This window comes from Heterocephalus glaber, unplaced genomic scaffold, assembly GCF_053883595.1.
Source record: "Heterocephalus glaber isolate CG9 unplaced genomic scaffold, H.glaber_assembly_v1.0 deba00001639, whole genome shotgun sequence".
Classification (NCBI taxonomy): Eukaryota; Metazoa; Chordata; class Mammalia; order Rodentia; family Bathyergidae; genus Heterocephalus; species Heterocephalus glaber.
In genome coordinates this window covers 1-15,192 of record NW_028258395.1, presented here as the reverse complement: position 1 = coordinate 15,192, position 15,192 = coordinate 1, and the positions used below count along the sequence as shown (strand labels likewise).

The window sequence follows — 15,192 nt, the reverse complement described above, 5'->3', positions numbered from 1 at the left end:
TATTTCCTGAGAAATAACACACTTTTCACTGTTTCGTAGCCTTGGGCCTCTGACCTGTATTTCTTTCCTCATTTGAGCTGTCTTTAACTGTCTTCTCTTCTCTAAATCCTCAACCAAGCCAGGCCTACTTTGGATCTTTCCTTTCTACCTCCCTCTGTTCTCAGGATTCTTTCTTGTGCCTGCAGAAAGGATCATTGTTCGTCTAAGGTTGATCTTTCTTCCCTCCCTTCCTTACTCTTAATTTTTTGCAAGCAGCCATGACTGGTTTAGCTTCCTAGCTGGAAGTGACCTTCCAAAGCTTCACCCTTGTTTCGCTGTACAGACAGAATGGAGCCAGAGACTGTCCCTGAAGCACTTCTGGCGAGAAGCTGAAGGAAGCTGGGAACCGTACCTGGACGGCGGGGGAGGAGCAGACTCTGACACACCCCACACGATGGCGCTTCCAGGTCTGTACCCCAGTTATCCATTACTGCCAGAACTTCCGGAGTTTTGGCCCAGTATTCTTTCAAATGATAACTTTTCAGTGTGTAAAATCTCGATCGTGATTTACATCATTACTTTGCAATACAGTGCACAATGTTCATTCCCGTTTTAATCAATCTTTGAAAATGCACCAGTGTGCCCTTGCTTCCCAGAAATAGGCTCCACAGAATTCCCATTTTAGCCTTATTTTTCACAGTACTGCCTCCTGTAGTGATAGACTTCCCTCATCTGCCTTCGGTCACAACATCCACTGGAAGTCCCTCTCAAAGCCTGTCCTCCACTCAGCATACTCTGAGGCACCCCTGCAGGCTGCTCTGTGGCACACACCGAGCACAGAGGGAGAAAGAGGCGATCCCGCCCCTCAGTCCTCCACGGGCTGGTATTGAACAAATGACTCCACAGCGCCCCCCAGAGGACAAAATCCAACTCATCGTTTGTCGAAGTCCAACATCCAGAAAGTTTGAAAGCACTCAGGCTGCCGAGATGTTGCTGAATGAAAAGTTGAACACTCATAAGAGGCAGCTTTCAACCAGTAAGGACTCTATCTAGCAGGCCCAGTGAGCACAACACCGTACACCCAAATAAATGCATACAGATTGCATGCATGCCCTGTCCAACTCTGACTTCTTTCACAAATATTCACAATGAACCAACTTAAATTTTCCTTAAGATAACAAAATCCTTGCAATATTCATATTTGATTATTTTCCTTCTTTCTTATTTTCACTAAAAATTGTTACCACAAATATTATTTAGCAGTAAAGCATCCTTTAAATGATGCCCTCCTTTTACTCTAATAATTAAACTCTATTTTCTGGAGCAGCTTTTAGGTTCTGAACAAAGGGAGTGGAAAGTTCAGAGTCAGAACTCCTCTTGTTCTCATTCGTGCACATCCTCCTCTACTGTCCACGTCCGACACACTGGGCACGGTGGTTACCAGCGACGTGTCCATGTTACACATCGTCATCGACCAAAGCCATGGTGCACCTAATGCTGCACTTGAGGTGCTGTGCACCCTGTGGCTGTCCACAAAGGTGTGATGGCGTGTGCCCACTACCGTGTCACACAGGCAACTTTACGTCCTGCCTCCTCCTCCTCTTCCTTGCCTCAGCTCCTGACAACCATTCTGGTCTTACTGTCTCCGAATGTCCTGTGGTTGGAATCGCACAGTGTGTAGCCTTTTCAGACTCTTTTTTTGCAGTTCACAAAATCCTTCCACATTTTCTCTACATCATTGTATGGCTTCTGTTTTCATTTCCTTCGAATGCTGAATTAATGTTCCATTATATGTACCACAATTTACTTATCCACTGTCCTCCTGAGGGCCATTTTGTTTGTGTCCCAAGTTTTGGCAAATATTAATAAAGCTGCCGTAAGCATCTGTGTGCTGGTTCTGGTGTGGACACAAGTTTTTAATTCACGTGGGTGAGTACCAAAGACATGGCCCTGGATACTGCGGTGAAAGTATGATTGGTTGTATAAGAAACTGCTGAGTTCTTCAAAAGTGATTAAGTCATTTTGAACCCCCCCAGCAATGGAAATGCGTTCCCATTTCACCACATCCTGGCCAACATTTGGTACTGTCGGGGTTTTGGATCTTTGCTGTTCAAACGGGTTTTTCATGACATTTCATTATCGTTTTAATTTGCAATGCCCTAAAGACATATGATGTTGAATATACTTCTGTGCTTCCTCCCATTTAGATGTCTTTTTCAGTAAAGGTTTTGTTCAGGTTTTTTCTTCATTTATTTCTCAAGGGTTTTTTTTCTCATTTTGGAGCTTTTAGAACTTTTCTATATGCTGGTTAACAGTCCTATCAGCTATGTCTTTTTCAAATCTTTTCTCTGGTTATTGTCCTTCATAAAAAAAGAAACAAAACCAACAAAAATAATTTTAATAAATTCCAGCATATTGATTATTTCTTTTACTTACTTTGCTTTTCATATTCTATCTAAAAGTCCTATATCAAAAGTTCTCTAGATTTCCTCATACCTTTATCTTCTAGGAATCTTATAGTTTTGCTTTTTACGTTTAGGTATATGATCCATTTGAATTAGTTTTTGTGCTGAATGAGAAGTCTTTGTCTACATGAATTTCTTTCCTTGTGGATCCTCTATTGTTCCAGCACTATTTATTGAAAAGACCATGTTTATTCCACTGTGCTCCTTTGGTCCTTTGTCAAAGCTTAGTTGATCATATTATTAAGTGGCTATGTTCCTCAGGTCCCCATTCTGTTCTCTTGATTTATTCTTGCATCAATACAGCATTGTCTTGATTACTATGGACTTATGCTAATGTATTGAAGTCCAATACCCCCAGTCTTCTGAATTTGTTCTCTTTCAATATTGTTTTGTATTTTTTGCCTCTGAAAATGAACTTTACAATTCACTTGTCAAGATCTATAAAATAAATTGCTGGGATTTTTTTTTTTTAGATTGCACTAAAACTACAGATCAACTTAGGAAGAACTGACAATTAACAAGGTCAGTTTTCTACCCATGAACTTGAAATAATTCTCCATTTGCTTAGCTATTTATTTATTTATTTCATCACAGTTGTATAATTTTTCTCATACAGATATTGCATAGTTTTGTCTGATTTATGCCTAAGCATTTTGATTTAGGGACTACTAGTATAAGTAGTATTTTTTTAGCTTTCAAATTCCACCTGTTCATTACTAGTATATTGTAGAACAACTGACTTAGAATATTAAACTAGCATCCTGAAAACCTGTTATAATGATTTACTAGTTCCAGGAGATTTGAGCTATTCTTTTATGTTTTTCTAAATAGAAACATTCTACTTGCAAATAAAGAGTTTTATTTCTTCCTTTCCAATTACTAAGTCTTTTATTGGCATTTTTCTTAATATATTAACCAAGGATTTTGCTATGAGGTTGAAAAAAATTAGAGAAGACATCCTCAGGAAAAATCTTTTCCTGATTTTATTATGACATCCAAGTCCTCACCAGTAAGTACTACATTAGTTGTAGTTTTGTTTTCACTTCCCTCTTTGTTTTCTGAGGGATGCTCTTTATCGAGTCAGGGAAGTTCCCCTCCTCTGACATTTTGCATAGAGGATTTATCATGAAGTGTGTTAGGATTTTGTCGGATACTTTGTCTGCATCTATTGATATGATTGTGATATTTTTCTTCTTTAGTTTCTTTATATGATAAATTAAATTAATTGATATTTTTAATACTGAACCAGCATTGAATACCTGTGGTAACTTGACGCTCATGATAAAAAATAATTATTTATATATATATATAATTTGCTACTATCTTATTGAAGAGATCTGTATGCATATTCATGAGAAATATTGGTCTCTAAAATTTCTTTTCCTACAATGTCTTCATCCAGATTTGATATTACAGAATATCACCATTCTGAAAAAATTAATATTATCCTTTGCACATGTAGAACACATAATTCTTAGAAAGGACTAAAAGTGGACTAGCTTGGGACCAACGAGCCCAGTGACAAACAGAGGAGGGATTGTGTTTAATGCTGTGTCAAGGTGAGCAATGGCTTGTGATTCAGTGAGGTCCCTGCCAATCACCCTGCTCCAGGTGATTCTGAGAAGTGCCAATTTCTTGTTCAGACCAAGACACTCTGTGCCTGCACTTTCCAAACTCGGGAGAAGTTGGTTCTTCTGACATGAAAAGCTTCATCGCTTATTCTCTCAGTAGGCAAACTGTTAGCTTTTCATAACATTGTTTTGAGAACAAAAATGTAAAGCTAACATTTGTCCTTTGTCTATTTTCTCTTCCTTTTTCTTTTTTCTTATGTCCTCAGATTTCCACCGCATCCCTTACTCTAAGAGATGTTACCATTAGCTCTGCATAGGCTAGACAGGACAAGACAGGCATCCTGACATCAAGACCCAGCTGACTTCCAGGCCCTGAACTATTGTTCAAGCCACTCTCTAGCCCTCCATCGAGGTCCTCTTCAATATCTATATTATATAAATTATTATATTAAATACAATAATTTGAACTTTCCTTGTCCTTTTCTTTCATGTCAGCATTCAACCCTTTGAGAGTTCTATAAAATCTGCCCCATTAAAATACAATTTTTATACCCTACCGAGAATTTTCCATGGGATCTGTTACTATACACATGAGCATGTGTGTATCATCCCTCTAACAGGGGGTACCTGAGGGTAATTGTCATGCAGTTTGGGGAAGTTATAGCCATTAAATTCTAGCCATTGATTTCTCCTGCTTAACTTGCTGAAATCAATGGGACATAATATAGATAGACGGTGTTTCAAAAATAATTTGCATTGTTTTCTTGAAAAAGACCAACTAGGTATAATTTTCATATATATATATATATATATATATCAAATGATTAGAAACTCAATTAGAAATTTTTGTTCAAAGTAAAATGAATCAGCAAGTTTTAAACGAATACATTTTGTTTGTTCACTTCAAATGATTATGACAGCAAAATCTCTAAACTTCATTCCTAAATTTTATCTAGACTATCACAATAGATAACAGGAATAAAACATTTTAGCTATAAAAAGATGTGTCTAAGAGCCTATAGATACATACAATATAAGTCATATAATTTAAGTCATATTACTGTGTGTAAATTTGTTTTTTAAGCAGAACATTTATTGCTAAATTTTAGAAATACATAATGATAGCATTCATCATAGGGAATTTGTACCTGTACATGATATAGCTTGCTTCTGTTTTTTATTCCTCTACCCTCCCTTCAACCCCTCTTCCTCTCCTTATATAGAAAACTTTTGGTTCCACATTCCCTTCTATTCTTTTTCTCTTGTCCCTTCTTTCCTTTCCTCCTCTTAAGATTTATTTCACTTAAGAGTGGTCTCGTTGTGCATACATTTAGCTAGAAATGTCTCAAGCTTATCCTTCTTTATGGCAGAGTAGTACTTCATTGTATATAAATAATCCACATCTTTTTTATCCATTCATTGGTTGGTGGGCATTTGGGCTGTTTCCAAGATTTAGCTATTACAAACTATGCCTCTATAAACACAGGTGTGCATATGTCACTGTGGCATGATGCCTTTAATTCTTTCAGGAAGATACTAAGAAGTGGAATAGCTGGGTCGAATGGAACCTTTAGTTTTTTGAGGTATCTCCACACTAATTTCCAGTCTTGATTTGCACCAGTCTACACTCCCACCAAATGTGGAGAAGGGTCCTTTTTCCCCACAACACCGCCAGCCAGAATTTGTTACTGGTTAATTTCTTGAAAGCAGCCATTCTTTCAGGAGTGAAATGCAATCTCAGTGTTGTTTTAATTTGCATCTCTCAAATGACCAGTGTTGCGTGATGTTGAACATTTTTTCCTATATTTATCTGCCATTTCTACTTCTTTATCAAGAAATATCTACTCATTTCAGATCCCCATTTTTGGACTGGGTCTTTAAATTTTGAGGGGTCTGATTTTTTTGAGTTCTTTATATATTCTAGATATTAGTCTTATCTGAGGAACAGCTAGCAATCACATTCTGGACTGTCTCTTCACCCTGTTGGTGGTTTCTCTTGCTGTGAAGAAGCTTTTTAATAAGATGAGATTCCAATTATTGATTCTTTGTAATATTCTCTGTCTGATCAGAGTTTTGGTCATAAAGTCGTTGCCTAATGTCTTCAAGAGTTCTACCTGTTCTATCTCCCAGCAGATTTAGTGTTTCTGTTTTAGTATTTAGATCTTTGATCCATTTTTATTTTAGTTTAGTGCATGGTGAGATATATAAGTTGTTTTAATCTTCAGCACATGGAAAGCCAGTTTTTCCAGCACCATTTATTAAAGAGGCTATCTTTCTTCCAGTGAAGGTGTTTGGCTCCTTTGTCAAAGATAAGGTGACCAGGTGTGTTTGGAGTTGTTTCTGCATTTTCCAATGTGTTCCATTAATTCTTGGGTCTGTTTTGTTTTGTTTCATTTTCCCAGTGCTATGAAGTTTATGTCATGGCAGCTCTGTGGTATAATTTCAAGTCAGAGATTGTGATGCCCCCTGCCTTGCCTTTGTTGCCCAGAATTGCTTTTGCTATTCCAGGTCTCTTCTGGTTCCAAATGAATTTTAGGATTGTTTTGTGTAATTCTGTGAGATATGCTATTGGTATTTTGATGGGGATTGATTGCATTAAATCTGTATTGATATTACATGTTCCATTCTTTCTAATAGATATCTACATCTGTCTATCTATCTATCTATCTCCCTCTCATCTCTCCACCTGTATTACACTTCAGTGCTATTTTGATAAATGCCACTGACTTCTGGCTAAATTTCCAAAATGACTTTCACCAAAAAGTATGTTTATCCTATGAAATAGGTAAATTAACATGATATTGTATATACAGAGAGAATTTCAGTTCCTGTACAGAACCATTCAAAGTTGGGTAAATCTTAGGTAGTGATAATAACAAAAGCAATAATAAAACACCAAACATTTAACTAATCTTTAGTAAGGCCCTGATACTCTGAGGAATTCGTGGTTATTTTATGTAACCACTCCCCAAACCCTTTGAAGTGAGAACTATTGTTATCAAATATTACTTGTGATTAAACTGAAGTCTACAGAGCTGAGTAACTTTATTAAGCTATCTAGTTCATAAGGGAAAAAAAAAAGAACAATTTTGAGCAGGGGGTGTGTCTAACACGAGAATACATGACTTCTAAACTTTAACTCCACTTACAACATAACAATTGACCAAGTTTATCTATTTGATTGCTCTAGGCTGAATTGTATCCCCAAAAATGATGTGTCCAAACACTCTTCCATGAGGCTTATGAATTTGCTTTTTTGAACATACTTTGCATATTTAACCAAGTTGAGATGAAGCCATGTTGGAGTCCAGTGGGACCTTCGCTGAACACGGTGTCCTTCTAAGAACAGGGGAAGAGACGCTGAAAGACACAGGGAGAGCATCACTTGGTGACAGCAGCAGACACTGGAGTGATGGGTGTACAAGCTGGGCTGTGCCAAGGATTTCTGGCAACAGCAGAGGTGAAGAGAAAGCCATGGAACAGATGGTTCCCGAGAGTGTACAGAGACCACAGGCACCAGCTGGCATGGGGATTTTAGATTTCCCACCTCCCGAACTGTAAGAGAAGACATGTCTGCTTTGTTCAACCATCATGTTTCTGTGGTTTTGTCAGGTAGCTGTGTTAGTTACCCTGGGTCACTGGAACAAAATATATGAGGGGAATCAACTTTAAAAAGGAAAGACTGATTGCGGCTCCCAGTTCCAGAGGATTCAGTCCATGGTCTCCGGGCCCAAGTGCCTTCAGTCCTGCAGTGAGGTAGTGAATCACGGCAGAAGCTGTGGGGAGAAGAGCCGCGGGTCTGTTCAGCCAGGGAGGAGAGACAGAGGGAAGGCGGGGCGGGGAGGGGCTGTTTTCAAAGCAGTGTCCTCCCCAAGCCCACCAAGCTATACGTCTCTAAGCAGATGAATCCATGAATCCATGCCAGGGTCAGAGCCCTCCTGACCACTCAGACTGCCCAGCCCTCAGCTTTTGGATTTAAGGGCAACCCTAGAAAACTAGTAAAAACGGGACACAGTATTTACGATTAATGGCTGCATATATCTTTCACGTTTACAGGTTATTAGGGCATTATTGATACAGAAAGTTAATGTCATTCCCAAATCTGCAATGTCCTTTAAATAAATGCAATTAGTTCAAATTTATGTCTTTTTTTTCAGTGCTGGAGACGTAACCCAAAGCCTCACACATGCTAGGTACATGCTCTCCCACTGCACAAACACTCCCTGCCCCATGCAGCTAAAGTAATAACATTACTATGTAAATTTCATTCAGAAATTAAATATGCATGCTGTTCATTTTAATTGTATATATATATATGCTTATGTTTTATCACTTTTGCTCAATTTAAATTTAGTAAAACATTCTGTATTTCTGGTTAAAAACACATTGTGGGGAATAAGACCTATGATTTGCTTTTCTCCCACTACCTCAGAGAATAACTTTTTAAATTGTCAAGAAAGGAAATGTCATTTTATTTCTTAATTTTCTTTGAAGTAACCTTCAAATTCGGTCCCCGTATTTCTCTCTGTATATAAAGACACACACACATGTAAATACATACATGCATGTACAGATACATAAATGTGATAATTGCATTTTTAGGGACCCATCAAAATTACATTGCTTTTGAACATTTCTGAAGCAATTTTAAGGTTTTTCATGTAAAATGAGGGGAGATTTTTTTCCTCAGATTTTTCTCAAGCTCTAAAATTCTCATGTTCTATGACAGTACTTAGGCCTTAATTTATTTTTCTCCTCATGCTCCTATATATAGTTCTATTTTTGTACATATTTTTTCAGTAAATTGTGTACATAAAATGATTATTAGACAAAGATAAAATATACATAAGAAGAAAACTTATCTTGCTTTCAAGGGCTTAAGAACTTCATAGAATAAGAAGTTTTTTCTACTGCAATTCAGAAAGCCCTAAGTAACAAAATAGATATAAACAGGGACCTTGAAAAAGAATAATTAATATCCAATTTGGATGTCTTCTAGAACTATGATAGTTTTTCTTTTTCTTTTGTTTCTTTCAGCATGCATTCTGTATTCTCTTTTTTCCTTATTCTGATCTCATGGATCTTACAATCAAAATCTGTACTAGGTTAGATCTTTATGCTATATTTTAAAATTCCTTAAACTATGCCACATTTAGTGCATGAAAGAAATTTATGCCCATAAAGATAGCCAAGTTTATTCTGCAGCTTTTATTTCATAATCTGAAAAAAGAACATTTTGACAGTGTTTATCAGTCACACTAAAGAGGTTTCTAGCTTTCATTTTGATGAGTAGACAATGAAAAGCTAATTGTAGTAAAGTATATAGATACAATAGAACGATCATTTCTATCAGTATCTTCTTCACTTGTGGAATAGCTCTAGCTGTTTTCTGTTTTTTTTCCACTTGCAGAGCACTTGAATAGTGCTATGAGCCTCTCAGTGTTTGACAAGAGTTCATTTATTGAGCCTGATCTGTACTTCCAAAATAGCATTATCGTCATCATCTTATAACAAGAAAATGAGTAAAAAAAGTCCAATAATTTGCCCAGCAGCACAATAAAATAGTTTACTATGGTAAAGATGGGATTCTTTTCTAAGCCAATTGGCTAAAGAATTTGTGATTTAAAAATAGTGCAGCGGGTACAAGAGAAATTTGGCAGTGCCTTGGACACCAAATATATGAGCACGCAATCAGTGGTTCTTGTGTCTAACAGTAACAGGTTAAAGATGAATAGATCCAGCATTCATTGCTCTTCAAGAAAAAACAGCCACAGAGAGACAGTGAACTTGGTAATGACTTCCCATTTTGTATGGTCATTTCTGAACTTCCTAACCCCTAGGTACAAGAAAGCAAAGTTACTAAAATTTTCCTTTTCAAGTGAGTGTTTTCCTTATAAAGTTTTGTAGAAGTTTCTGTGTTTTTTCAGACTAGCTAGTTAGAGCAGGAATGAATTATAAGAGTGTGACTACCCTTGAAATCACATTCAAGCAGGGACAGACATTAGTTTCCAAGTCATCGATTCTATTCCTATTTTAGATGTGAAGGGAAAGACATCTTTACACATTCCAGGAATGAACTAAGCATCTGGCCATAGGAGAGGCTCTGCACTCCAGTTTGGAAAGAAGGGGCATGTGTTTGGTAACAATTTCTTCAAAAGAACCACGGCAGAGACGGCGATGATTTAGAAACTATCCTCTGAGGAAATTTATCATGCTCTTTGCAGGAGACAAAACAGCCTTCAATTTTGTATGCAAATTCTTGTCAGCAAGTTCATGTTGGTGGAATAGACAATATATGGTCCTGCTATGAAGCTGGTTTTTGTTTTTGTTTTTCAGTTTTTATTTTGGTTTGGTTTTACATCAGTAAAGATAATCATGCTTTGTTTTACATCAGATCCAGGCAGGCAGGTTATTGGTGTGAATATTGGTTTACTTGGCTCGAGTGTTAGGAATGTAAAATGTTGTCTCTGACTAGATAAAACCACTTTTCCATTCAGGTATTTGCTTTATTTCACAGGATGGGTTGCCTTCTATACTCACTGTTTTCAAAAGATGGGTCATTATTTAGTCTGACCCTGTTTGTACAGTCATTTATCATTAACTTTGATAGCTTGGAGAGCTTTGATCCTAGACCCAACACTATGTTCTATTGATCTATAAGTATTTGCTAGGACTCTGACTTTTAATATGATAACTTTCCAATATCTTCATGTTCACTAAAACGACTTGGCATCTGGCATCTGTCTTAGTCTGTGTGGGCTGCTGTAACAAGAGACCCCAGACCGCACCACTTACATATCAGAACTTCACTGTTTCTGAGTTCTAGAGCCAGGAATCCAAGGTCAAGTCCTGGTGTCTGGGTTTCCGGTGAGGCCTCTTTCGGCCCTGAAGGAGGCCCTTGCCCACCGTGCACGTGGGCGGAGCAGTCAGCACTCTGACATCTCTTTGTCACATGAGGACACCGATTCAATCAGAGCAGGGCCTCCACTTATGTCATCATCTAACTCTAATCTCAACACAAACACAAATAACCTCCAAGTGCGCATGGTGTTGGCTTCAGTGTGTAGGTTTGGGGCAAGGTAAGATCATTCAATCCATAACAGTATTAATCTTTCATTTTCTGAAAGACATAGATTTCTGTTGCTTGTTCGTTCTTACACATGAAATTTAGGTTCATTAATGTACCTCTTAAATAGTATTTCTGTACTGTGTTTATCTACACATATCAGCTTAATCTTTTTAGGAACAAGGTACAGTATAAAAGTCCAACTGCATGGACCTGGGATTTAGCTCAGTGGCACTGCACCTGCCGGGCAAATGCAAGGTCCTGAGTTCGATCCCTGGTACTGGAAAAACAATACAACTGTATTGTGATATCGCTTTGTGATTCAACTTATTTTTCTGAATATAACATTTTTGAACCTTCTGCCCAAATTTAGGTCAGAATCAATTTTAGATTGTAGATATCAAAATTCAGTAACTATCTATATCTTAGGTAAAATTTAAGCCCACTCATGTGATGGTGGAAATATCTTCTTACCTAATATGAAGAAATCAAATATTAATTTCCCAAATAAATCATTCTAGTCCCTTAAAAGAAAAAAACACAAATATTTTTATGGATGATGAACAAGGAGATTTTTTGCTCCCGTATGTGCTGAGGCACAGGGCCTTACATATGAAGGGCACACACAGGACATCCATGACACTCGAGCTGCCACTCTGAGTTGGTTGGGGAGTGGAAGCCAGAATGAGGAGAGGAGTTCACTAGCTTCTGACATCCTCGAGTCAGGGCGGAAACCACTGGCATCACTTCATTAAATTTCTCCCCACAAAGCCTTCTGGCCTGGTTGTTGTGTTTTCCAGGCACAATGAGCCCACGGTGCGGGGGCACTGAGCCACGGGTGCTCAAGGCCTCCGCTCACTGCGAACACATGTGAAAGTACTCACTGCTGGGCTCGCAGCAATTGTCGGTGCCTTTGAACCTTTATTAGAAGTTACTGCCTTTTCTATAGGATGCAGGGTGGAATTCTTACTGCTCTCAAGTAGCAAAAAAGAATGCAAACAAAGTCAGAAGATGCAGAAAATCTGGCACTTTTTCTGAAGGAGAAAGGCCGTTTCTGTACAGCTCTGTAGGGAATGCAATGCACAAAACAGTATGGATGGAAGTGTTGCACAAGCCAAGCCCAGTGGATTCTTGCATGGAATGTCTTAAAAACATTTCCAAGCCTTTGCTTCTAGGTCTCATGCTTGCAGTACTCTAGGACTGATATTTAGGAATCTCTTCTAGTGAAAAATTAAGGTATTTCTTCAGTGAAAATCAGAGAAGAAAGAAGGAGCAAAGCAAAAAAATGATGAAAGTGCATCAGAGTAACTTCAAAAAACTCTAGAGTGTACGTTGGTTTTTGAAAATATGCATAACCACAGAATGATTCTACAAACAACTTAAATATAAGCAGAGACATTAGGTGCTGTTCCCCTAGGTTCAGATTTGTAAGATAATCACATTAATTCAGAAGGCGTACAGCTTAGTGTATGTATAAGGCAGTTTTACCCCTGTACCTTTGTACCAAACATGTCACTCCCTGAGTTTAAATCCGTGCTGAGGATGTTAACCTCACAATTATGCTTCATTTTTATTTCTCAAGAATGTGCCTCCCCAGGGACAGCAATGTCACAGGACGTGATTCGTTCTTACCAGGACGTTGACCATCACCTGAGCAGTCGCACTTCTCTGTCTAAGGGGGTCAGGGGCAGCATCATTGTCCATGTCTGTAATTCTCACAACTATCTTGTACTGTGATTCAGTTTCCCTGTCTAGTGACTCCAGTAGCTTTATCATTCCTGATGCAAAAAAAGAGGGAGACTTGTCATTTCTGGATAACTAAAGACATTTAATTCAAGCTGAATAGTAAGCTATATAAATGAAATAATCTTTACAATAATAAATAGAAATTAACTGATGCAGTCTAATTTTGGTTATATATACATATCCCTAGAGTTTACTTCAGCAGCAAAATAATAACAGATGTTAATTCAAACAGTGTTTTAGCCACCTGTTACACATTCTTAGGTATAGGGAAGTGATACATGTGCAGACGCTTTCTGAAGTTCAATATATCACAGATCAAAGTTTGGTTCTTTCCATGCAGTAACTAAGGATTTATGGCTACAACTAACAAACCAAGGTGAATACTGCATAGTTCAAGGGAAAAGTTTATATAAAAAAAGATATTCTGGTGCTTATAATTTCTAAATGAAATAAATTCCAAATGAGTATCTGTGAGCTCTTTGTTTTTATTGTTAATTGCTATCAGCATTGTAACAATACCTGTGTCTGGTTCCATGTAAAATCTGGGTGGCATTCCCAAATGGCCTCCAATAATGGTGTATTTTAGATTGTTAAATGGCCAGTCTGCATCTGTAAATGTAAGTTTTCCCACGAGTGTATCAACTGGACTATTTTCCAGTATACTGAAGGTAAATGCTGAGGTAGTTCCAACTGGTTCCAGCTCATTTATGCGAATCACCCTTATAATGACTGTAATCATTGCTAAGTAGAAAGAAGTACATAAAAATGCAATTAGGACAATTATGTGGTTTCCTCAATAATTCTTACTTTGCCATTTAAATTAATACCTCATACTGCATATCACATTCTAAGTATATGAATTACACAAGTGCATTATAGTAATAAGTTTTATTATAAAATTTTTAATTTTAAAATTATAGAGCTTTTAATTTTAGGATTAAAATACTTCATTAATTGATATTTTTTAAAACCTGTAAAAGTAATTGCCACTTATGTTAAGACTAAACATAAATTCTCCTGCTTTGAATTATAGATCATAGTATGCAAGAGACAACATGGTGTTTAATACTTGGAATATGATTAAATAGTTCAGGCTGACAATATAATCAATAATGCAGGAAGTATAATTTACTATGAGAATCTGAATATTAGTATTTTCCCTAATGCAGAATAAACTTACTCCTTGAAGAATCTTTTAGATACACAGAGATTAGAGAAAAGTTCACGCTGAGTGTAAATGCAAAGTGCTATATTAAACATTTGAGCACCATCATCTCAAGTGATTTGAGGTTTTTTAACTAGGCTTCCAGTTTGCAAGCAGTAGTACACATGAAATGAATAACTAACCATAGTAATTTATAATTTATATTATTATAATAGATCATTGAAATATTTTAAAATATAAACTTCTAATAACTAATTTTCAAGTTCTAAGTATTTTATATAAGACAAACTATTTTACTATTTTAGATTAATATCTTCTCACTTGAAAGGACAGGACTTCCTTCATCAGAGACTTTCACAAACAGCGTATATTTGAAGTGCATTCCTACAAAAATAGCATTGTCCGAATTTAGATGTTTAGGTCCAACCTGTAAATAAAAAATGGTGTATCATTAGTTTAGCTTGGTTCTGATTGAAAATTCAGTTCATCTTTTATGTGAATCCAAAACAAAGATAAGTGACAAATATTTGAAAGTCACAAAAGAGCACTGTCCAACAGAAATACAACAAGCCTTAAAATCGAGCCACAGGTGCAATTTTAGCATTATTATTAGCCACAATAAAAAGATGAAATTAATTGTAATAAAGTAATTTATTCAATCAACCCTACCCTAAATGCTATCATTGAAACATGTGATCAGCCTACAGTTGTTTGAGACTCTACAGTTGTTTTCTCATAATAACTGTGTGAACTTCAGTACTTACTTCACAACTACCGTCCATCTGAATTCATGGCCAACCACATGCAGGTGTGGAAATGCAAACAGACCTAGTGTCTTCCATTCTGCAAAATGTTGCATTATGCAAAGTATAAATTTATTGCAATCCAAGATAATATTATATATTCTAGTAATTTCAAGTTACATTATATTGCAAATGTATAATAGTAACAAAACTAGGGTTTTATTTCTATGCTTACTCACACTGACTTGCTGGCCACAGGCTTTTTTATTCCACACAGACTCTGTCTAAATACAGACATGTCTCACCTGACTCTGGTTGGATTTACAAGCTTTTGGCTTTAGAATGGTTCCAAAGCAATGTGCATCCAACAGAAAGACAGTTGGTATTTTGAATGTTGGTCTTTTCCGTGGCTAGCAACATGCAGCAAAATGCTCTCATGATTTTGGACAATCTTCCT

General features: G+C 37.0%; 1 protein-coding gene across 1 annotated transcript in view; it reads right to left on the bottom strand.

Annotated features, from left to right (window-relative positions):
• Positions 1-14,389, bottom strand: part of LOC147822387 (cadherin-related family member 4-like) — a 56,892-nt gene extending 42,503 nt beyond the window's left edge. The window contains exons 1-3 of the mRNA XM_087196921.1: positions 14,314-14,389; positions 13,347-13,568; positions 12,714-12,859 (exon numbers count right to left, since the gene is read on the bottom strand). Coding sequence (XP_087053047.1) covers positions 12,714-12,859; positions 13,347-13,568; positions 14,314-14,374 — 429 coding nt within the window. The 5' untranslated portion in view covers positions 14,375-14,389. The remainder of the gene's footprint in view (positions 1-12,713; positions 12,860-13,346; positions 13,569-14,313) is intronic.
• Between the last annotated feature and the right edge of the window lie 803 nt (positions 14,390-15,192).